General features: G+C 46.6%; 1 protein-coding gene across 1 annotated transcript in view; it reads left to right on the top strand.

Moving 5' to 3' along the window:
* The first annotated feature begins 958 nt into the window (after positions 1–958).
* LOC124545720 (fibroin heavy chain-like) overlaps positions 959–24803 on the top strand; it is an 89230-nt gene continuing 65385 nt past the window's right edge. Inside the window, exon 1 of the mRNA XM_047124662.1 lies at positions 959–992. Within this exon, the coding sequence (XP_046980618.1) occupies positions 972–992 (21 nt within the window). The 5' untranslated portion in view covers positions 959–971. The remainder of the gene's footprint in view (positions 993–24803) is intronic.

Below are 24803 nucleotides of genomic sequence, written 5' to 3'. Positions count from 1 at the left end.
CTCATTAGTTATGTGATCTACCCATCTAATGTTCAACATTCTTCTGTAGCACCATATTTCAAAATCCTCTATTCTGTTTTTGTCTAAGTTATTGATCATCCATGTTTCTCTTCCATACATGGCTACACTCCATACAAACATTTTCGGAAAAGATTAACACTTAAATCTATACTCGAAGTTAACAAATTATTTTCTTCAGAAATCCTTTTCTTCCCAATGTCAGTGTACGTTTTATACCGTCTCTTCTTCGGCCATCATTAGCTACTTTGCAGCCCGAATAACAAAACTCATCTACTGCTTTAGTTGCCTCGTTTCCTAACCTAATTCCCTGCCAGCTGGTGTGGCCGAGCGGTTCTAGGCGCTTCAGTCTGTAACCGCACGACCGCTTGGGTCGCAGGTTCGAATCCTGCCTCGGTCATGAATGTGTGTGATGTCCTTAGGTTCGTTAGGTTTAAGTAGTTCTAAGTTCTAGGGGACTGATGACCTCAGAAGTTAAGTCCCATAGTGCTCAGAGCCATTTTTTTATGTGGCTTTGTATTTGGTTTTCTGTCCTGCAGGTCTGGATTAACTTGTGCCTACGTGCGGTACTGCAGGCTCTGACAGCCTGACAGGGAATTAGTGCTGCTCCAGGGTCTACGTGAGTAGAAACGACTCGAGCAGTGCCATTAGGACGGGGATTAGACGCAGACGTGGCAGAACGAGCTGTTGTAATGACAAGGTGCAGTACGTTACTGGCCAGCCTCAAGGTGGCTCGCGACACGGGCCGCAGTGGGGTGTGGTGAGGTGCGCCGTGACGTAATGCGGCCCCTGGAGGGGAGATGTGGTCCACGGCGCGGCCGGCGCTGGCGACTGGCGGCGCGGACCGGGGGGTTGGAATTTGAAAGCCGGCGGATAGTGGGGCAGTGGCGGCTCTATAAAGCGGGGCGGGGCCGGGCAGCGGCCAGTGTGTTCAGTGACCGCCGCACAGCAAGATGAAGGCCGCTCTTCTCACGGTGAGTAGCACCAGCCCCCGCCGTCCACCGGCCCCACGTGCGCACCACGCGGCCACAGCGCAAGGCCGCCGCGCTGACCCAAATTCGCCGCCGGGACTGGTTCCGACGGCGCCAAACCGATCTGCCGCGTAGGGGGCAGTTCCACGCGTAACAGGAAGCTGCCCGCTCTTTCCCATGTGGAGGAGAAACAACCTGAGTAGTACCTGATCACAGCATTAGTAGTGAATATCGTCAAATCGTAGCCAAGTATTAAGAGTAAATCAGCGGTGTTGCTCGATGTCGTAGTGGTTAAGTGCCAGACCACGTATCCTGACATCGTGCATCCATCTCCCATTAGATGCCGGTTCAGTACAGGGGATGTAATTTTTTTCGTATACACTACGAGTCGAATGATGATAATTACAAATGTATTACGTCAACTATTTTGACCTAAGGATGACTAAGTGCCGAAAAGGGTAATCAGAAATAGTAAAGTGCGACAAATAAACAAAAAAAATCCGTGCGACTGGAAATAAAATGACTCCTATAACTTAAACGTTATAGGAAGGCAACAGCATATCGTGCCTAGTAAAGCACAATACTGTTCAATGCAACCCTCTGGTTGAAGACAGGTTATGAAATGGGACGATCACGTAAATTCAGTATTAGCGACGGTGAACGGAAGACTTTAATTTGTTAGAAAAATTCTGGAAAAAATCAGTATATCTGTAAATTAAATTACATACAAGACGCTATTGCCATCGGTTCTAAAGCATTGTTCCAGCGTTTGGAGTTCTTCTCAAACATACAGTGAATGAATTCAAAGGCGCGCTGCTAAGATCGTGACAGGTCGGTATACACCATATAAAAATTTAATGGAACTGCTTTTTATAGAACTTAAAATGCCATCGCCTAGAAGAAAACGGCACAGTTCTCACCAAACCCTTTTGGATTGATTTAGGAGACCTGTATTTCGAGAAGACCGGACGACCATCGTATGTCTCGCGTAGGTATCATGAGAGAAATTATGGTACCTACAGAGGCGCGCAGACAGCTTTTCTCTAGCTCAACGCGCGAATAAGTCGGGAAAGGGAATCTATAATACTGGTAGTATGTACCCTCCATCATGCACTGTGCACAGGCTTGCAACAAATACTGTGTGTCGCAGGTGGAATGATCAATATATTCAGGGATATGACAAAATCACTCCTCTGAAGCAACAAATTTTGCATGGATGTATGACCTATTTCGAATGATTTCTGAGATAGAACACATTTAATGCACATTATTTTTGTATGGAAAACAGCTGGTTAAATCATGCTTCAAAACAGAATTCAGAAAGTTGTGCGCATTAATTCAAATAACGTTCGAAATATATTTAAAAAAAAATACTGATTGGGGATAAATCACAAAGGGAGTCCTACAAGGTTCAGTATTGGATACACTTCTATTCTTATAGCAGACAGACATCGGGAGAAAAGAGGTTGAAAGCAACGAGGTATGTTGGACTAGAACAGAACATCAAGGACGCTGGGTACGTAAGACACATGGTTGCACACCACTAGCCCAAAAACAAATGTACATTACACGTGTAACAGGGCATGTATACATAAGAAGTTTTCTGCGTTCCTGCCATATCTCCGAATACTGATCATGGCTCCTGGGACACCCTTCATACGTAGATGCAGAAGCTAAAAGGCAGAAACGAGTACCACAGTGGTCCACATTTACCTTCAAGGAAATCAGCTGAAGGACCATAAGGGGAAACTTCAAGAATTAGTATGAATTGAATCCTCCTGTTTTTGTATCTCAGACTGCAGATTCTTCTTCTAGAGTGAATTCCGTCGTTGCAAAGTTTTCTGGACGTTAAAACTGTGCCAGACAGACGGACAGGACTAGAACGTGGATCGGTGCCTGCTTGGTACCTCGGTTTCATTACAGCGCTCATTCCGCTGCTGGGTGACAGATTCTTTCTGGAAACGGCCCCTTAGGCTGTGGGTAAGCAACGTTCCACGATACCCTTGTTCCCAGGAGAGCCACTCCAGCAATACGAGCAAGGCAGCTTCTGTGGTGTTGGGAAACTGGCAAAGAGATAGCAGCGGGATCGAAGTGTTTTGGATAGCTCAGGCAGCAAAAGCTTTCACCGCGATAGCCAAGGGTACACTATCGTGACTCAGTTCAGCACACAATTTCCTCAGGAAATTTACCTTGATTCCTTCACGGAAACACTTTTCAGCACTTTTGTACCGTCTTCAGTGGATTTCTCCCTCATATCTTAGCTGAAATTCATTTTTATTCAAGGTAGATTTTCATACTTTATTTCGCTGTTGTGCTCTCACGTACATTGTCCTTCGTTGAAACATAGTAAGACGAACATAGTTCTTTTTTTTTATGCCGCACTTGAACCCGCTAAGTATTGAACTGCACTATGTAAAATGCAGTATTTTCATTATTTCTGTAAACGCGTGATAGAGCAAAACTGAAGAATTGTCAAAAGAGAAGGCGGTTAGTGTTTCGTGTCCCGTTGACGTCGAGATAATTAGAGACGGAGCACAAGATGGGACTGCTCAAAAAGAGGTACGAAATGGACCATGGCCTCTGCAAGAGCTATCCCAGCCTCACGGAACTTACAGAAATATCACTACAACATACTACATTTTACTATGCAGCCGATGACATTCCACGAAACTCAATATTTCGCCGCTGAAAATGGGAAAAAGTCAGATGGCGAATAATAACTTACAGCTGAGTATAACTTAAACTAAATTATGAAACAAAGCAACCTTGAGTAGCTGTGCCTACTTACAGTTGTTTCATTTAAATATAAAATGTTTTTCGTTGCTTGTGTGGCGTCTCCCAAAATTCAGTATTATTCTAAAATTGGCGTTCGTTGGTATTATTACATTATATCTCGGTACATTTGCGTATTCATCTAATTTCTCTTGTTGTCTATCTGAAAACAGTTTGTTGTACGTACTTCTCGAATACGCAATTTACCCATAAAGGAAAAAGGGATACATTTTAGTTTAGAGAGTTTCTCCTCTTTTCTGTTTCATTTCATCAGTTAGGAGAAACCAATTTACATTGTACAAACGATACTTACGGAAGAGACAAAGAAAGTAACAACAATGTTTCATGTAATGCAGCTAGCACGGCTAGTATAAAGATTTTTATAACAAAAGTAAGTGAGAAAAATTTTCGAACGTCATTAGTGTTGCGCCTACATCAATCGCAGATGATATATGTTAAGTATACGTGGAATACTTGCGAATCTGAAAGTAATTCTTCACATCATAAAATAGTGTGCCAGATAAAAAGTGCAATGAGAATTTTTTGTACAAATAAAAAGAAATTTTACAATTTATCAAAAAAGTGTTAACATTAATTTCAGAATAAATAGTAAACAGCTCCCGATAATGCAGCTGCAATCACGTGAAAAGTTTGGGAGAACGTAAAACAAAACACTGTTTACACAGCGTGGACCAAACACACAGAAGTTTTGTTACAAAGCGTACTCTTTTCAAGACTCTAACAAGTTCTGCCCACAGCTTATCGACATCAGTTACGTACTCCCTATACTACAGAGCCTGTCAGCGGGGTCCGTTATAACAGTTGCCCTTTCTCTCATTGCTGTTTCAGTTTTAGTCATTCGCTTATAGACTCTGTATCTCCTACACCCAGGCTTTATTGTTATCCGCCGTACTTGGCTTACAGGAACTGTTGTTATAGCGGTGAGAAAAGAACGTACCTGGAGCTCGGGAAGAATCCGCCTTGCCCGATACTGGCTCCATTATCTACGGCGCAAATGGGATATGCCCTGTAGTCGTCATTATTGATCGGCTTTTCACAGCCATAAGTGGTAGAGAGCAAATATTTGTAACTGTGACTACACCTTAAGTCGGATTTTACAATCTTTGTATTGCCATCACACATGGTTTCCTCGACAGACAAAAAGAGGGGGAAAGATTGAGTTTTCGGTTACGCATAGTCATGTACACAGCGCCACCTGAAATCCTGCACGATAATTCGTATACGTAATGTAAAACATGCAGATGCGCAATTCCTGGTGGCAATAGGAATCGTAATTGTAATTTTAAATCTCCGTTCAGTAATGATAGTGGTTACTTCACAAAAAAACAGCTAACATACGGTCCGTAGTAATATCGCCTAAGTACAAGTCACTAGCGACAATTATTGCTACACAGCTGTCCGAAGATAGCAGCGTCTCTAAAATGAAGCATAAACTGACGCATTATGTTAATATACACGCGGGGACTAGAGAAGGGAGCGACGCTGTAAGCCGTTCGTGTTCCGTGTCGTGAACGTAAGAAAATGTCTCAAGCTCATAAGACGACTTGTCGGTGAGGGAAAACACAATTCAGTTGCGAAAAAGCGAGAAGCATTCTTAAGTACCGTACTGCCACCTCAGTATTGTTTGCAGAACGTCAAGGAACAATTTGAAGCTCCGAACACGCTTTGCAAGGAGCTCTAGCTACAGAAAGTAACGTAAGAGTGCAGTTTTGAAATCTCACAGACTAAAATGGAGCCGCTTGACTTTTGTGCCCCATCGCTAGTCCATTGGATGTTCGTCTTTAATAACAGATCCGTTAAACAAGTCGGCTAGTTTATTTTGCTTGACCGTATACTTCCACCCGCTGAGAGAGTCAATAATATTTCGACTCGCAACGAATAACATCTCCCTTTACATGTGGATTAAGATAAAGTAATGAACTCAATAAAGATCGGACATCCGACAAGATTAGTCATAAAAGTATGGAGCACGTCATGACGCATGTTTGGTGTAATCCTAAGAAGTTACATGAAATGGAACGATCACGTATAATCAGTATTAGGAAAGGCAAATGCAAGACGCAGATTTGTAGGAACGCTTCCTGGAAAGCGTGGTGGACCTCTAAAGGAAATCAGCGTTTGGAGTCAAAAAAAATGGTTCAAATGGCTCTGAGCACTATGGGACTCAACTGCTGAGGTCATTAGTCCCCTAGAACTTAGAACTAGTTAAACCTAACTAACCAAGGACATCACAAACATCCATGCCCGAGGCAGGATTCGAAGCTGCGACCGTAGCGGTCTTGCGGTTCCAGACTGCAGCGCCTTTAACCGCACGGCCACTTCGGCCGGCCGTTTGGAGTCCTTATGAAATAGTTATGATAACAGAATCCGAAAAAATTCAAAGCCGAGCTGCTAGGATCGTAACATATCGATATTTTCTTAAGAAAGTGCCATAGGGGCGTTAGGGGGATCTTAAATGGAAATCTTTGAAAGAAAGCTGACATAGTTGCCGCGAAACCCAGTTGGATAAATTTAGAGAAACCACGTTCGAAGAAGACTGTGCAATGTTTCTGCTGCCATCGTTGTATATCTCCCATAGTGATAATGACAATAAGATAAGAGAGACGGTAGGGCCTAAGCGACATACTATCTTTCCGTCACTCAATACGCGAAAGGTGTAGAACGGATATCGCAATACTGGTACGAACGACCCTCCGTCAAGCTCTGCACAGTGGCTTGTGGAGCTTGTAATTAGATGCAGATACCAATATTTTCATAAAGTAGCACATACCGTCTTGTCTCTAGAACTATACTATTGTGGCGACGGTATCCATACTATAGAGCGCCTGCGCAGAATTGAGACGTAAATGGCAGGGCCAGATGACTCAGTCAAAGTTATAATAGGTTGCTGATGACAAAGCATCCCTATCAGTGTACGAGGTATGGAATGGCATCAAACATAGTGTTTTACATGCATGGTTCATTATCAAATTAGTCAATGGAGGTACAAATCTCTCTCTTTGCTACGGACATGAGCGCTCCAACGCTAGGCTGGCAGTCTGCGATTGAATGGCCACAATAAAACAACAGTCGTTCATATTAATAACAGCTTCTAGCTTCTCAACATGGTGTTGCACAAAATGGCGGCACTAGAAAAATTTCACGTTGAGTAACAGAACGCAGGGAAGCGGGGGGGGGGGGGGGGGGATGAGAGTCTTTGGCATCATTAAATTGCTTATCTACCAAAACATTGAAGTAAATATAATTTTAGAGCAGCATTAAACAGGTCGCGAAAAGGTACCTGCAGTAATGTAGCATATGTCAAAATTCGCAATGAGCTTTATCACAAAAAGTCGGAAAATTTGTAAATCTAAGGAAAGGGTCTGGAGTACAGCACAGTTTCAACTCCTACATAAATAATATAGCCTAATAGGACTGATGTCATGCTGTGCTAGCAGCTTGCAGTTTCACATTTAGCAATTTACCCAGCTTTTTCTTTTCTTTTTTTTCTTTTTCAAGAATAGTAAACTGTGAGTACTGACAGTGCCATACGATTGTTTGTCTGATGTATGGAACGCCTCTAGAAATGCACATCTTTCCAGTTTTCTTCAAATATCGGTATTATGTCTCGGAATATCATTTGCTGGACTCTTGCAGGTATTTTATACGGATGTGTATAAGCAGATTCTGTAAAGTACTGGCTATGGTACCGTGTCGAAGGTCGACGAAAGTTGTCAGTCCATGACCGTGGGTACCAACTGAACACGCTTCTAATAGATACCAAAGACAAGCACACTAGACAAAAAATTAGTCAAGCTATGAAGACATTTGGCCAGTATTGTCTAACAGCGGATCTAGCCTTTGTAATTATCCGAATTCGGCGAGGAAGCCACTCATTGGTGACCAGGTCCTGTAGAAGTATCAGATTACGGGGATGTGGACAGCTACGTTTGACCTGCTGCTCCCAGCAGTGCCAGACTTTTGTACGGGATTAAGATCGGATGGCTTAGCGGGCCAGTCGAAGTGCGGAAGGGTGCTTGAATACTCGTCAACCCAGGAACGAATGCGTGTAGCTCTGTGAGCATTTCTGCAGAAATCCTGGAAGATGGGAGTGTCCACGAGATACTCATCCTGATGGCCTCGCATCATTTAAAAAGCGGCAAAATAGCGATTCGTCGCACTAAAACACATGCCTCCAGTCCGCTATAGTGTCTTGTGCTGTCTGGAGCGTTGAAACGTACAGCTTTAGGTGCGCCCGTGAGCAACGGTCTTTCACAAGGAACCCGACTCCAAACGTCCATTGCATACAGTTCTCTTTACAGTGGTGGCAAGGAAACTGGTTGAGATGCACCTGTATTTACTGAAAGCAACACCTTCTGTTGGATCTCAAATCGACGATCATTCACAAAGTGTGATACAAATGTGCTGGCCCTGTCGGTTAGGATCTTTTGCAGACCGCTGTTCTTTCGCTGTGTTTCATTGCGGCCAGTGGTACATCATCCTTTGTAGACACGTTGGACCGTCTGCGATGACCCATCAACAGATCGAGAACGTTATTCACGGTGCGGTCATGGGCGCTTGCAAAGCCGATAGCTCCTCTCTGTACTGTCACTTCTCCACGCCGACTCATCTTTTTCTGCTTCCATAAAAGCGACTGGCACGTACACATCACTGCACTGCCTTCACTTACGCCAGCGGTGCAGGGTCACGAGTCCACCCGGAATCATTTCAACTCCATTGGATGGTGTTTGGTTTGTGGGGCGCTCAACTGCGCGGTTATCAGCGCCCGTAAAAATTCCCAACCTTTGCTCAGTCCAGTCTCACCACTTACATGAATGATGATGAAATGGTGAGGACAACACAAATGCCCAGTCATCTCCAGTACACCATCTACACCGATCCAAATCCATCAGTGTATTCCTCTAAGGAGGTGATCAATGTTTTGCCCGGTGACTTTACGTGTTCCTAATGAGTACGAATGGAACACTGGACTGCATAATTAAGAACTAAAGTAACTTATGCGTGATGTCACTGCCAGGTAACACAGGTCGATGAAACTGGACGACACGAATAAAGAACTGCTTCAGTATAGTTACGAAGGTCGAGGCGGACAGAAATGACACTTTTGTTAAAAGGCAGTAATTACACTGAACTACCACGGTTTGTGATGGTCCCCTAGACGGGACATGGTTCTTAATAGGATGTGTGATCATCACGGACGGCAATACATGCTCTGCAACGTGCCCCCGTGCTGCTCACAAGTTCGGTAAGGAGTCCTTGTGGTAGGACATCCCATTCCTCCAACAGCGCAGATAACAACTGATGATGTAGACGTGGTGCAGTATGTCTCCCCAGCGCACCCGACACGTGCTGTATGGGATTTAAGTCGTGTAAACGAGCAGTCCAGTCCATTCTCCCAATATTCTCCCGTTCCAAGAGATCCTCCTCTCATGCTGTTCGATGCGGTCGCATGTATTCATCCGTAAAGTGAAGTCCAGGCAGAATGAACCAGCGAAAGGATGCACATGGGAGTGCAGTGTCCAGTAACGTTGACCGCTGAGTGTACCTTGTTCAAAGATTTCTAAGTCACCATGTTAGTGCAATGTTAAGCTTCCCTACATGGTAACACTCTGGCAACCAAAACAATCATGTTCGACAATGCTCCTGGGCGCATTTCATGTGCCCACCTCTCACCACATGAGAGTGCGTCCAGCATTGCCGAAAACGACAGTTCTGGTGGTCCAGCTGCTGTGGTGTGGGGAAGCATAATACTGCATGGGCGTATCGACCTCCAGATCTCTGAACACAATACACTCAGCGCTCAACGTTGCTGCGTCACTGAACTCCTTCCCTATGTGCGACTTTTCACGGTCTTGAATTCATTTTTATGGATGACAATACGTGGCCGCATCGGACAGCGCAGGTGAAGGAGTTCTTGGAAGGACAGGATATTCGGCGAATGCACTGGCGTACCGTTTTCCCGACTGAAGCCCCGCGTGTAGGATGCGTTGGGGAAACGTATTGTATCTCGTCCACCTACATTAACTACCATTCAGCAGTTTACAACCACGCTAGTGGAGGAATAAAACGCCACACAACCACAACTCCTTATCAGCTTTGTGACCAGCGTGGGAGCAATTAGCAGAACATGTATTGCCGTCCGAGGTCATCTAACATCTTATTAAGAACCATGTGTTGCAGTTTGTAATGCCCAAGGGATGACTTAAGAGTAATTAATGTCATTTCTGTCCGTATCATTGCGTATTTCTTTCATTTGCCCTCTGTACTATACTGTAGAAATTCTTTCTACACTATGTGATCGAAAGTATCCGCACACCCGGCTGAAAATGATTTATAAGTTCGTGGAGCCCTCCATCGGTACTGCTGGAATTCGATATGGTGCTGGCGCACCCTTAGCCTTGATGACAGCTTCCACTCTCACAGGCATACGTTCAATCAGGTGCTGGAAGGTTTCTTGACGAATGGCAGCCTATTCTTCACGTAGTGCTGCACTGGGAAGAGGTATCAATGTCGGTCGGTGAGGCCTGGAACGAAGTCGACGTTCCAAAACATCCCAAAGGTGCTCTATAGGATTCGGGTCACGACTCTGTGCAGGCTAGTCCTTTACAGGGATGTTATTGTTGTGAAACCACTCCGCCACAGGCCGTGCCTAATGAACAGGTGCTCGATCATATTGAAAGATGCAATCGCCATCCCCGAATTGCTCTTCAGCAGTGGGAGGCAAGTAGGTGCTCAAAACATCAATGTAGGCCTGTGCTGTGATAGTGCCACGCAAAACAACAAGGGGTGCAAGGCCCCTCCATGAAAAACACGACTACACGATAACACCACCGCCTCCGAAATTTACTGTTGGCACTACAAACGTTGACAGATGACGTTCACCGGGCATTCGCCATACCCGCGCCCTACCATCGGACCGCTACATTGTGTACCGTGATTCGTCAATCCACACAAAGTTTTTGCGCTGTGCAATCGTCCAATGTTTACGCTCCTTACACCAAGTCGTTTGGCATTTACGGGCGTGTTGTGTGGCTTATGAGCAGCAGCTCCACCATGAAATCCAAGTTTTCTCACCTCCTACCTAATTGTCATAGTAATTGCAGTGGATTCTGATGTTGGAACTCCTATATAATGGTCTGCATAGATGTTTGTCTATTAGATATTACGACCCTCTTCACCTGTCGGCGGTCTCTGTTAGTCAACAGACGAGATCGGCCTATACGCTTTTGTGCTGTTCGTGCCCCTTCACGTTTCCACTTCACTATCACATCGGAAATAGTGGACCTAGTAATGTTTAGGAGTGTGAAAGCCTCGCTTACAGACGTATGACACAAGTGACAGCCAATCACCTGGCCACGTTCGAAGTCCTTTGAGTTCCGCGGAGCGCCCCATTCTGCTCCCTCGCGATATCTAATGACCACTGAGGTCGCTGATATGGGGTACCTGTCAGTAGGTGGCAGCACAATGCACCTAATATGAAAAACGTATGTTTTTGGAGGTGTCCGGATACTTTTGATCACATAGTGTATGTATGGTCCAACTTTCTTCGAGCTATGTTACTTGGCCGTGACACATCTTGCGACAGCTACTTTTGTTCTGAAGTTTTGCACACAAGTGTATAGGCTACTAACGATTATCGGTGGGACATACTCCTAATGATTACCAACGGAACATACACCTAATAGCTGCTGGTAGTAACTGCCCGAAAGTGTAGCAACGACATGCACTCGTAATGGGTAGCGACGCCGTCTGCCGTAATGAGCGCCGATGGCAGTTGTCGGTTGCTCCTAATGCGGCGTCGACCTTACACGCCGTCCGCCGTTCGCCGGCCCACTGACCGTCTTGTCCACACCGCGTTGCGTCACAGCCGACGCGAGCCTCTGCGTCACCACAGCCCGGAAAACAAATCAAACACTCTCCCTCTCGCGTGCACACGCCACCATCTACTTCACCCTCCAAGTCTGCACTCTTTCGACTGGTTCACCGCCGCTTCCGTGTCTGTCCATCCAGTGCCAATATCCTCACCTCCTACGTACCTGTTACCTCCAAATAGCCGTGACTCACAGCCGAAGTTCCTCATTACAGACGTACACGAGAGAAAATCTGGGAGTAAAAAGCGATATCCACCCCAGTCTTTGTCGTTTTCTGCCATACTCGAAAATTGGTTCCCCCTTGTGCCTCCTCTGCACTGTTGCCATTTTTCGGGGAGCACTCAGCCTCGTGATGTCAATTGAGGAGCTACTCGACCGAATAGTAGTGGCTTCGGTCAAGAATACCATCGTAACGACCGGGAGAGCGGTGTGCTGACCACACGCCCCTCCTATCCGCATCCTCCACTGAGGATGACACAGCGGTCGTGGCCTGAAGACGGAGTGCTTTTGGTAAGGATTTTCTGTAAGTTTCCTTCCTTCGTTAATTTAACACTCTTCTCCTTCTGTATCCACTCGCAAATATTTTCTAGATTTCTACATCTACAGCTACATCCATACTCCGCAAGCCACCTGACGGTGTGTGGCGGAGGGTACTTTGAGTACTTCTATCGGTTCTCACTTCTATTCCAGTCTCGTATTGTTCGTGGAAAGAAAGATTGTCGGTATGCCTCTGTGTGGGCTCTCTCTGATTTTATCCTCATGGTCTCTTCGCGAGATATACGTGGGAGAGAGCAATATGCTGCTTGATTCCTCGGTGAAGGTATGTTCTCGAAACTTCAACAAAAGCTCGTACCGAGCTACTGAGCATCTTTCCTGCAGAGTCTTCCACTGGAGTTTTTCTATCATCACCGTAATGCTTTCGCAATTGCTAAATGATACCGTAACGAAGCGCGCTGCTCTCCCTTCGATCTTCTCTATCTCTTCTATCAACCCTATATGGTACGGATCCCACTCTGGTGAGCAATACTCAGTCAGTGGGCGAACAAGTTTACTGTAACCTACTTCCTTTGTTTTAGGACTGCATCTCCTTAGGATTCTTCCAATGAATCTCGGGGTGGCATCTGCTTTACCGACGATCAACTTTATATGATCATTCCATTTGCCGGTATTTATATGATTGATGGTCATAACATCATTGCAGGTGGCAGCAGTGGGATTTCCCTATATAATATGGCGTGAGATCCTCGTGGTCGTGCGGTAGCGTTCTCGCTTCCCACGCCCGGGTTCCCGGGTTCGATTCCCGGCGGGGTCAGGGATTTTCCCTGCCTCGTGATGACTGGGTGTTGTGTGATCTCCTTAGGTTAGTTAGGTTTAAGTAGTTCTAAGTTCTAGGGGACTGATGACCATAGATGTTAAGTCCCATAGTGCTCAGAGCCATTTGAACCATTTTTTTTTTCTCCAGCTCACTCCTCGTTTAACACGCTGAATGGGGTGCAGATGAAAGTGAAACGTTTTATAATTTTTCGAGGTGGGTAAGTGGGTACACTTGTCTAACTTGGAACGCGTGTCCCACTCAGCTTGACCGCGACGGAGTTCGCCCAAACCAGTTTCACAAAAATTTCCATATCATAACCTTTCGATTTAAATAGTTCCGCTTCGTATCACGTCGCTGAGTGTGAGGTCTTCATTTTCAAATTTAGAAATCAGTGAACATAATGTAACACCTCTCATACAAGCGAGAGTTATGTGGAAACTCACTAATAGTACATTTAACAAAATAATATTCTATCGTTCTTTTTTACTTTAATCGTTACCTGCCGTACACAAGTAAACCAAATGAAACTGTCAGGCCTGTGTAGCATTCAAATTACCAACTTGCAGCCCTTCGCGAACTGGGGTGGGTAGATTTTCTTTGACATTGAACCAGAATCCTTGTCTGATACCGTTGTTTCGTTCTGGATTCTTATTCCCTGTCATGCACTTTCATTTACATGCTCTTACCACTGTCTTGGGTCGAATAGGGTTGAAATGATTTGCTCTTCTTGTGGGCCACCAGAGAACAATCCATTTTTAAGCAGTTTTGAGGCATGCGTACCAGCGTCACATAGGACATACGCAGTCAGATTCATGTTAGCGAAAAATGTATCCCAAAGTGTGAGATATGGAAAGATTTATTTCGTTCCAGTTTGCCGAAGATCGTTAGTACCTACTAAGCCATTAGGAATATTCATTTTGAGTGTTTTTCATATTGATGCACCTGAACTCTCGTCTTATCTTTACGTTCCGACCTAACTTTACTATTTAGAAAAATAGCAAATATAACAAACCCGCGGAAGCACAAGCCCTGTGTATAATCTCGATTTAAAGTAGTTATACTTGGAATTATTACGCAGTCCGGGGGATGTTGAAACGGAACTAGAGTTTCGACTTGTTCTCGTAGATCAGAGCAATGACCACACGTTTACCTATTGGTAGTAACATCAATCACCAGGAAAATTCTTAAAGTTCAATACTATAGAGCGGTTTACCTAGACAAAAATAAAATGATCTTCTTTTTTTACCAAAAGTATTAATCATATCAAATAATGACGGCAATTAATTCGTACGATGTTACTCATACAGTCCAACGCGTAAGGCAATATTAAAATTCTGCTGTTGGTTTTTAAACTATCGATGCCAAACACGGAAGCTGAATATAACGCTTCGCAACGTTCGCTTGAGGGGTGTTGAGCTTCATCTATCTATCCCTACTTGTACTCCGCTTCAGATGCATATCAGCCCATTTTACGTGCATTTAGTCACTGTATCATTCTCCGTACAGCTTTTACATCGCGGTATTCGTCCAAATAACATATAAAAAAACACTTAACGAACTCAACACTGTAACTGCGTACTTCCAATCTTGTCTCCATTTCTCATGTAATCATCTTCTACTATCAAAACAGAGGGACTCCCAGTATCTGCAAGTATGCTAAGCAGGACACACGTATACAGGACTGGAAATCGTGTTTACGATTTCCGTTGTCAAACAACTGCTGCAAGAGGAGGAAATGATCGATACGTAGACCGGCAACTTACAAACCTCGATGCTGAGATTAGCGATACGTCCCAGAGGCGGGCCACAAATCAGCAAAGTAATAGGGACCCGGCTGCTAACGGCCGGCGATCTAATTACGCGCCGAGATTTATGCCACGTATCGACATCTGGAGTGCCTTCGCGAGATAAATGTGATTCCAGGAACCAGTTGTGGTGCTAGTCCAATTGAGAATGGTACCCCATCATTAATAGGCACAGCACGGCGATTCGTGTCTAGGAGGCGCTCGTAGAGGAGGGAAAAAGAAACCACCATGCCCCTTCAGTCGACATTAAAGAACTAACAGTCAACAGCTGAATCACTAATGTAAAGGTTGAAACTGCAGGCTACCAGCTCTTCTCTTCCTGCCAGGCAGATTCTGGGTATGAAAATTTCTTTACAAGGACAGTAATACCGTGGGCTAGGTCCAAATCGGTCGCCATTATGTTCTAGGAAGTTGTCGATGTCGAACACGAGGGTGTGGTTTGTCGAAAATTGCCTCATGACAGGCTGAAAGCGTGTGCAGCACGAAAAATGAAACGCAGTAGGTGTTTGCAAATCGAGTAGGCTGATCACGCTTCACGAAAGGCCTCTCAGGTTAACTGGCCGGTTCCTCTCATTCCAAAACCATGCCCCACTGAAATGGCTCTGAGCACTATGGGACTTAACTTCTGAGGTCATCAGTCCCCTAGAACTTAGAACTAATTAAACCTAACAAATCTAAGGACATCACACACCCATGCCCGAGGCAGGATTCGAACCTGCGACCGTAGCGGTCGCGCGGTTTCAGACTGTAGCGTCTAGAACCGCTCAGCCACCCCGGCCGGCCGCCCCACTGAAACCATATCACTATGTGGAACATGTGAGGTGTATCTCAGAATTGAATGCTTTTGTTACCTGCATCAGGGAAATTAAGTACTCACTCCGTCTTCAGGCCACGAGTGGCCTACCGTGACCACCCGACCGCCGCGTCGTCCTCAGTGGAGAATGCGGATAGGAGGGCCGTGGGGTCAGCACACCGCTCTCCCGGTCGTTATGATGGTTTTCTTTGACCGGAGCCGCTACTATTCGGTCGAGTAGCTCCTCAATTGGCATCACGAGGCTGAGTGCACCCCGAAAAATGGCAACAGCGCATGGCGGCCCGGACGCTCACCCATCCAAATGCCGGCCACGCCCGATAGCGCTTAACTTCGGTGATCTCACGGGAAGCTGTATACCTACTGCGGCAAGGCCGTTGCCCTCAGGGAAATTAAGTAAGTAATTTCATTAATATAATTTACGAAAATAAGTCTTGTTTCGAAATTTAAACTTACATATGACATCTGTACAGCATGCATACATAGAATTCAGTGTATCATACTCATTTCTGCTACCAACAGAACATCGACTGGCAGTTGAGTCTCGTCGTAAATAGATAGAACTGCTTTTTGTTTGATTATTACGCTAGTTATCAATCTATGTAAATAGTCAAATCATGCATTCGGGGCGATTTACGGTGGAACGAAAACAAAGAACTGGTTAACAGTAATGACTGGTAGCGTTCAGCTGTTTTGTGTCCAACACACAACTCAACAACGCGTTTCGAGAGACAAAGATTTCGTCATCAGGGTGTCTAATTCAGCTCAAGATCTGAGTTTGACAACTTGATGAGTAGAGCGTTCTCTCTTCAACGCATTGTTGGGTTGGGTGTAGGGCACAAAACAGTTGCATGCTCCCAACTATTCTTCTTTTTTTTTTGCCTTTGTCCCGCACCTACGCGGGGTGGACATGATTGTAATCAGATTTGGCATTGTTAGTTTAAGTTGCCACTACGGATTCCTAAAAACTATCCTGATCGGTAAATGGAGGCGAGACAACTGTTATTTCATTTTTACAGTTCCAGAGAAACGCCCATTTCTATTGTTTTCTTCAAGCTATATTCTTGAACGTTATTAAAAACAGAACGTTAATTTCATAGAACGGTTCAGTGAACTCTAGGGTTCGGAGGAACACGATTTAAAACCGCTTTCCAGAGGGGCATTACATTCCCTTTCTCGTCACCCTGGTGTTACCATTCAGTATTCACCGGCAAAGTAGCGTGTTCCTAAAGTGAGCATTCGCCAGAAGTTACCAAGGAAGGTGGCATCCTCCACCAACAGCTCTGATCCGTGGCTGATTTTGGACGGTACAGAGGTCCCACCAGCAGAGTGCAGGAGCTTCCACTGTAGTACATGATGAAGACAGTGAACTTACGCCAGCAGAGCGTCGACCGGCCTGTTGAGCTACAAACGTGTCCTGTGTGACCATTCGCGTCCGCGCGCGTTGCGAGGCAAAGTGTGCGCCGCGATGTGCGAACAGGAAATCACGAATGTGCCGGTGAAAGCGGCATCGGTATGCGGCGTGCGAGATAACGCAGGCCTGTTACGAAATGACCTCTCTTTGCCCCAGGGCCCTAAACACATTTCAGCGGCCGGCGCCCTGCTCCGTGCCCATATTTGGGGAGCTCCGCTAAGTAGTTTCTGTGTTTTCCTGACACGCCTGATCACCGTTCCTGCGGCCTGCATTAGCGTAAAGATATCATAGCAGACGACGCTGCCGCTCAGCTAAAGAGATTGCCTCGCCCCAGAGACCGTGTTTGGGGAAACGATTTACGCTCATGACTCTAGGTTCTATCTTCTCCGCAATTTTCTTGCAACATATCGCTTTCATTCTCTGCTGCTTTTGTTCTCTCCTCAGCTCATTCCCCACTGAGCAAGATGGCGAAACATCTGCAACGTTACACTCATATTCTGGAGGAGCGGTGTTCAGATACCCGTTCGGCCAATCCCATCAACTTTTTAGTTTCCACCATTTCACTTGACGCTAACACCACGAGAGACACTCGAGAGAAGGATGGTCAAAAGATTTGAAATCTGATCTACAATTTCATCTAAAAAATTACTCTGCAACTCATACTTACGTGTTTGCTAGTGGGTTCATAGAACAACGTAATACTGTTTCTCGACCGTTTCACTCTCGAACAGCATATGGGAAGAATTAAAACTCTGTGTGAGCTCTGATTATTTTATTGCGATCGCCATTTCTCCCTATCAGGTGGAAGTCAATAAAATATTTTGGAATTCGGAGGAGAAAGTTAATGATTAAAATTTGGTGGAAAGATCTTGCCCCAACGAAAATGATTGCCACCCCAACTCGATTGCCATATCTGTGACTCTCTGTCTCTCTCTCTCTCTCTTTCCCGGTAATACAAAAATAACTATCCATTGAACTTTCTCAGAGAAAAACGTCACGGGGGTTGGGGGGGGGGGGGGGGACGAGTGGACTTTTTTTGTGCAGGGTAAAATAATCACTGTGCGCTACGTTGCACAGGCTACTATCCTCGTGACTCGGACCTTTCTTCGACATGAGAGTGATGCGCTTTTTCAGCGGGACAATGCACGACCACATACGACTGCCTAGACGGAATGTGCTCATCGTGGTGTACAACAACTGCCCTGGCCAAGAAGATCACCAGATCTCTCGCCATTTAACACATATAGGACGTGATATAGCGGAAATTACTCGTCCTCCAGGGCCTACAAGAATCATTGCCAAATTGTAGCAAAAGGTCTAAAATGCTATGGACAGTCTACTCAAAAAGACCATTCGGCACCATTATGATCGCTTGTACGTGAAAATACATGCTTCTATTGTCACCAGAAGGGGACCGCTGTATACTTATGCGTCTGTTTTGGCACCTTTACTCTGACATGTGTGTTTTATGTCTGAATTTGTTATCATATACTTCTACAATGATACACCACCTTTCACCTCATTTATCAATAAAACAAACTTGTACTTGAGGGTGATGCATTGTTTTCGGCCTTGTGTTCAATAAAACTGTCCGATTTTACGAGGGTATATGTTTTACATGCATCCTTGTGGTTGAATCGTAGTTTTCAATTAAGTTTCACAAAAGTTCACTGTGCCCTCCACCGAACGCACATAAAACAACCAGGTGATAATCAAACAAGCCCCGAAAACACGAGAGTATGTGCCGAGTTAATATATAGGCAGCTTCGCAGTTCGTCCATTGTCATCATTGGTATTGTTGTTGGAAAAAAGACAGAGGAGTCTGTCACAAACCTCATCAAAAAAAGTCGCGTACTGTAAGATCAGGCAAGCTAAGAGACCAACATCACGTTCCCCATTCATTTCTGTTACTAGGCAGCTTCGCAGTTCATCCATTGTTGTTGGATAAAAGACGCCAGAATCCGTCACAAACTTCGTCAAAAAATGCGGTGTTATAAGATCGATCAGTTGTTTATCAACATAATGAAGGGCGGGCTTGTAAATAGCAAGTGAATCCTTTATGGTTTGAAACACAACGTCGGTGACAAACTCGCCACACACACACATTATGAAAGGCTAACTCTCGGCTGGCACCGCATGTACACTTCCGTGGACCACGTGCAAAACTCCGATGAACGCACTACATGTCATGAACGAGTGCGACCTGTTGATTTCTCTTTACAAAGACAACCATTCTCTTGAAACTGTTGATAGCAATATCTATTGCTACGAGCTACGCGAAGTGCACTGTGGTACTCTCGACGAATGTGACATCGCAGAGCCATAACATTCCCCTGCTGAAACGGAGACGCAACACCCCTTGACTTGCTGTGTTGTTATCCTCTCGGCTCGATACCCATTGGGTAATTAATGAGATATGCAACGAAAAACCCAAACAGCTGGCTAGATCCTCAGCACTGTTATCCAGAAGCACCAATCGTGACCGACCTACCGCCAAGTAACCCTCTGCCAATGGCGTCATTTGGATGCAGTATTGAGGAGCATGGGGCGAGTACACACATCTCCTGGCCGTTGCCGGCTTCCTAGACCTTGGAGCCACTGCTTCAAGTGGCTCCTCAATTGGCATCATAAGGCTGGATTCAGCTCGTTCCAGTCCTCCCACCAAGGAAAAATCTTTAGTAATACCAGGAATAGAACCCGGGTCTTTCGCATAGTAGCCAGGTTCGCTGAAGAGCTACGGAAGTTTACTGACTTAGAGCTGACGCCAATATAAATTTTTAGTATCAGTTCTTAAGTTATATTCACCCCACGTTTCTCTCTTCTTTCATGTAAAAAATAGAGTGTCATGAAATCGGGGAGGCCGAAAGTAGATTAACCACATAAAACCAGGAAAAGCAGATGCCAGGCTACTCATCGGAAGCATCTTAAGAAAACATAATCTTCCCCCGAAAGAAATGGCTGGTTCTACTCAGAAGTACGATTTATCAGTCTTGCGACCCTTACCAGACTGGATTCCTGCATGAGATGCGGAAGATGCAAGGAACAGCGGGCCGTTTCATCACGGGGTAGTTTATTCGGTGCGAGAGCGTTATGATGGACTTGTTCAACAAACTCGAGTGGCAAACGGTACAAAAGAGGCGTTGTGCATGACTGAGAGGTTTATTATTGGAATTCCAGAGAGTACGGTCCGGGAAGAGTCGGGATGGATATTACTTCTTCACACATACGTCTCACGAAATGAGCATATTGAGAAAATCAGAGAAATTACAGCTTATACGATTCACCGATAATTATTCCTCCAGAGGTTAACCGCCACGATACGGTGGTTACTTCTCTTCGCGTCACATCACCGAAGTTATGTAAGGTCGGGTGTCGACAGTAGTTGGATGGGTAACCGTCGGGATACGCTGCGTAGTGTTTACAATCTTCCTTTTGATGTACGGCAGAGGGGACAGGAAGAGTGGTGGCAACAGGTGCCTTATCACCAGTCTTTGTGCCGGTGCCCTAGATTGAATTCCAAACCCATCAGCAGCATTTCTTGGAGTGAGGGCATGCGACACTGCTGATCGTGAGCCGTCCGTCCACGGACACTAAGCTCGACGGTCCCCTTGGTGGTCTTGTAGGCATCCGGTTTCACCTTCTCGCTTCTCTCACCATCTCCAACACTTAACACTACACACATACACCATTACAATGATATACACTTAATAGATACACTGCCACATACAACTCTCATACTTCGGGAAGGAAAGGCGGCTGCGGACCGGGGGATAGGGAAAACCTTTCCAGTTAGGCAGCAGAAGCTGCCCTTCTGGGTCTCAAGCCACTCACGCCATGCGACTTTATTCTTCCAACATAAAATTCACGAACGCAACGGAAAGGGCCACACACCATAAGGCGGCTTACGGAGTATGGATGTAGATGAATCTCACTGAAGCAACATGTAGAATCCTACACCCATATACTGATCAGCCAGAACACTATGACCACCGATCTACTATCGATACAAACGTATCTTGGCGATAGCAGCGTCACCTGGCGAGAAATGACTGCTAGTCAGGCACACGCACGCTGCGTTTAGTATCAGTGATTACGCTGTCCGCGTGTATAAAGGGGAAGGCGTGCGATCGATCTTAATTTGACCGAAGGCAGATTGTGATGGCCCGAAGGCTGCAGTTTCGGAAACTGCACGACTTCTCGGGTGTGTGAAGACTGTTGTGGTGTCTTCAAGACGTGGTGAAACCAGGGTGAAACCAGGGTGAAACCACGTCCAGACATTGTGGTGTTGGGCAGCCACCCCTCCGCACATCGTAGGCTGGGCAGACTGGAAGGACAGGCGGCGAACTGTGGTGGAACTAGCATCAGACTCTAATGCTAGGCAGGGTACAAGTGTGTCGGAAGACTCTTAACGGTGAGCCTCCGCGGCCGACTGTTAAGACCACGACATCGGCAACTACGACTGAAATGGGCACGTGACCATCGACACTGGACGTTGGCGCAGTGGCGGAGCGTTGCACGGTCTGATAAATCCCGATAACTTCTTCGCCATGCCGATGGGAGGGAGCCAATCCGTCGTCTTACAGGAGAATAGCTTCCTGACACCTCTACTGCGGGGTGCAGACAAGCTGGCAGCGGCTCCATTATGCTATGTGGAACATTCACGTGGTCATCACTTAACACTTCCGGGCTGAGATGCCGTGGTCCATACATAAAACTCTCCCCTGACGTTTCGCCTTCGACTGCGGAAGGCATCCTCCGAGGACAAGCGGCGAACTGCGCAGTTCGCAGCTTGTCCTCGGAGTATGCCTTCCGCAGTCGAAGGCGAAACGTCAGGGGAGAGTTTTATGTATGGACCACGGCATCTCAGCCCGGAAGTGTTAAGTGATGACAACACCTGCCGTGAAAGCCTGCATTCTATGATTCACGTGGTCATCCATGGGTCCACTGGGACTCGTTCAAAGCGCCGTGATATCCTAGGTGTGTCGTACACTGGTTGCAGACCACGTACCCCCTCTCATGACGATCAGGTTGCCCGACGACAGTGGCATTTTTCAACAAGATAATGCGCCATGTCACAAGGTCAGGAGTGTGATCGAATGGTTCGAGGAACACAGTGGCGAGTTTCAGTTGATGTGCTGGCTCCCCAACTCACCAGATCTGGACCCGATCGAGCACGTCTGGGATGTATTTGAACGCGACGTCAAAGCTCATGCCCCCACCCCTGCATCTTACGGGAATTAAGTGGCTTGTGTGAGCAGAGTTGGTGCCAACTCCCACCAGCGACCTACCAAGGCTTCATTCTTCCGTGCCACGACGCATCGCCTCTGTTACTCGCGGCAAAGGTTGACATTCCGGCTGCTAAGTATGTGGTTATAGTGTTCTGGCTGATCAGCGTAAATAGGCATTTCTGTGAATGTTACTGCAGCTAGTGATCCTAGACACGCTGCGTGGGGCCTCTAAGAACCCAGAGCTAGTCCGGAACCGGCGACCCCCGCTCCGCCAGAGCTCTGGCTGGCTCGCGTGGCGCCGCGGTGCAGCTAGACAGCCAGCTGTCGGGCCACGGAGGAGCCGCGGGCGCTCCAGGAAGCGGGCAGACGGCTGCCCGCGTCGTGTCGCAAGCCGCCAGCCCCGGCCACTGCCGCAGCCGGCCGGGCGCTAATTGCCGTTCGTGTAATCGCTGACGCCGTACGTAACGCGGTAGCGGCGCTGTCTGCTGTCTGCCTGTCTGCTGTCCTCCTACTCCCCCTTCCTTACCTCTCCACCTCCCAGCCGAGGAGACCACTCCCCTGGTCTGGTCCGCCATTAGACTGCAACCAGCCTAAGTCGCGGCTGCGAAATGCAGCCACGCACTCCCACTGCACACCAGGGCACCTCTTCACAGCTTTCGCACTACCCCTGACGTATGAACTACACTACTGGCCATTAAAATTGCTACACCAAGAAGAAATGCAGATGATAAACGGGCATTCATTGGACAAATTTATTATACTAGAACTGATATGCGATTACATTCTCACGCAATTTGGGTGCATAGATCCTGAGAAATCAGTACCCAGAACAACCACCTCTGGCCGTAATAATGGCCTTGATACGCCTGGGCATTGAGTCAAACAGAGCTTGGATGGCGTGTACAGGTACAGCTGCCCGAACAGCTTCAACACGATACCACATCAAGAGTAGTGACTGGCGTATTGTGACGAACCAGTTGCTCGGCCACCCTTGACCAGACGTTTTCAATTGGTGAGAGATCTGGAGAATGTGCTGGCCAGGGCAGCAGTCGAACATTTTCTGTATCCAGAAAAGCCCGTACAGGGCCTGCATCATGCGGTCGTGCATTATCCCGCTTAAATGTAGGGTTTCGCAGGGATCGAATGAAGGGTAGAGCCACGGGTCGTAACGCATCTGAAATCCACTGCTCAAAGTCCCGTCAATGCGAACAAGAGGTGACCGAGACGTGTAACCAATGGCACCCCATACCATCACGCCGGGTGATACGCCAGTATGGCGATGAAGAATACGCGCTTCCAATGTGCGTTCATCGCGATGTCACCAAACACGGATGCGACCATCATGATGCTGTAAACAGAAACTGGTTCAAATGGCTCTGAGCACTGTGCGACTTAACTTCTGAGGTCATCAGTCGCCTAGAACTTAGAACTAATTAAACCTAACCAACCTAAGGACATCACACACAGCCATGCCCGGGGCAGGATTCGAACCTGCGACCGTAGCGATCGCTCGGCTCCAGACTGTACCGCCAAGAACCGCACGACCACTCCGGCCGGCAAAACAGAACCTGGATTCATCCGAAAAAATGACGTTTTGCCATTCGTGCACCCAGGTTCGTCGTTGAGTACACAATCGCAGGCGCTCCCGTCTGTGATGCAGCGTCAATGGTAACCGCAGCCGTGGTCTCCGAGCTGATAGTCCATGCTGCTGCAAACGTCGTCGAACTGTTCGTGCAGATGGTTGTTGTCTTGCAAACGTCCACATCTGTTGACTCAGGGATCGAGATGTGTCTGCGCGATCCGTACAGCCATGCTGATAAGATGCCTGTCATTTCGACTGCTAGTGATACGAGGTCGTTGGGATCCAGCACGGCGTTCCGTATTACCCTCCTGAACCCACCAATTCCGTATTCTACTAACAGCCATTGGATCTCGACCAACGCGAGCAGCAACGTCGCAATACGATAAACCGCAATGGCGATAGGCTACAATCCGACCTTTCTCAAAGTCGGAAACGTGATGGTACGCATTTCTCCTCCTTACACGAGGCATCACAACAACGTTTCATCAGGCAACGCCGGTCAACTGCTGTTTGCGTATGAGAAATCGGTTGGAAACTTTCCTCGTGTCAGCACGTTGTAGGTGTCGCCACCGGTGCCAACCATGTCTGAATGCTCTGAAAAGCTAATCATTTGCATATGACAGCATCTTGTTCCTGTAGGTTAAATTTCGCGTCTGTAGCACGTCATCTTCGTGGTGTAGCAATTTTAATGGCCAGCAGTGTAGATTGGCGTACCTAAAAACCTTCACAGCCTCACATCCAACAACGTAACGAAGACACTTCGAAGTCACTTACACTTTATTTGCTCCTCAGTCGCTAACTTGCTGTAGTGTTAGGACGGAGGAGTTCGAGCTCCATCCACTGGTGTTCTATATTACCCGATGAAGCGGACTGAAGACATGGCCTGTGTGGCGCCAGCGTCGTTTTTACACCCGAGAGACAGGTGGGAGGAGGGGGCAGGGAGCCAGTAACAGTGTACACTCCATCTCCTTACAAGTATCACGCGCTGTGTGTCT

Source organism: Schistocerca americana, chromosome 8 (assembly GCF_021461395.2).
Source record: "Schistocerca americana isolate TAMUIC-IGC-003095 chromosome 8, iqSchAmer2.1, whole genome shotgun sequence".
Taxonomy (NCBI): domain Eukaryota; kingdom Metazoa; phylum Arthropoda; class Insecta; order Orthoptera; family Acrididae; genus Schistocerca; species Schistocerca americana.
Note: the sequence above shows the minus strand (reverse complement) of the source record. Positions and strands in the feature narration are given on the sequence as shown.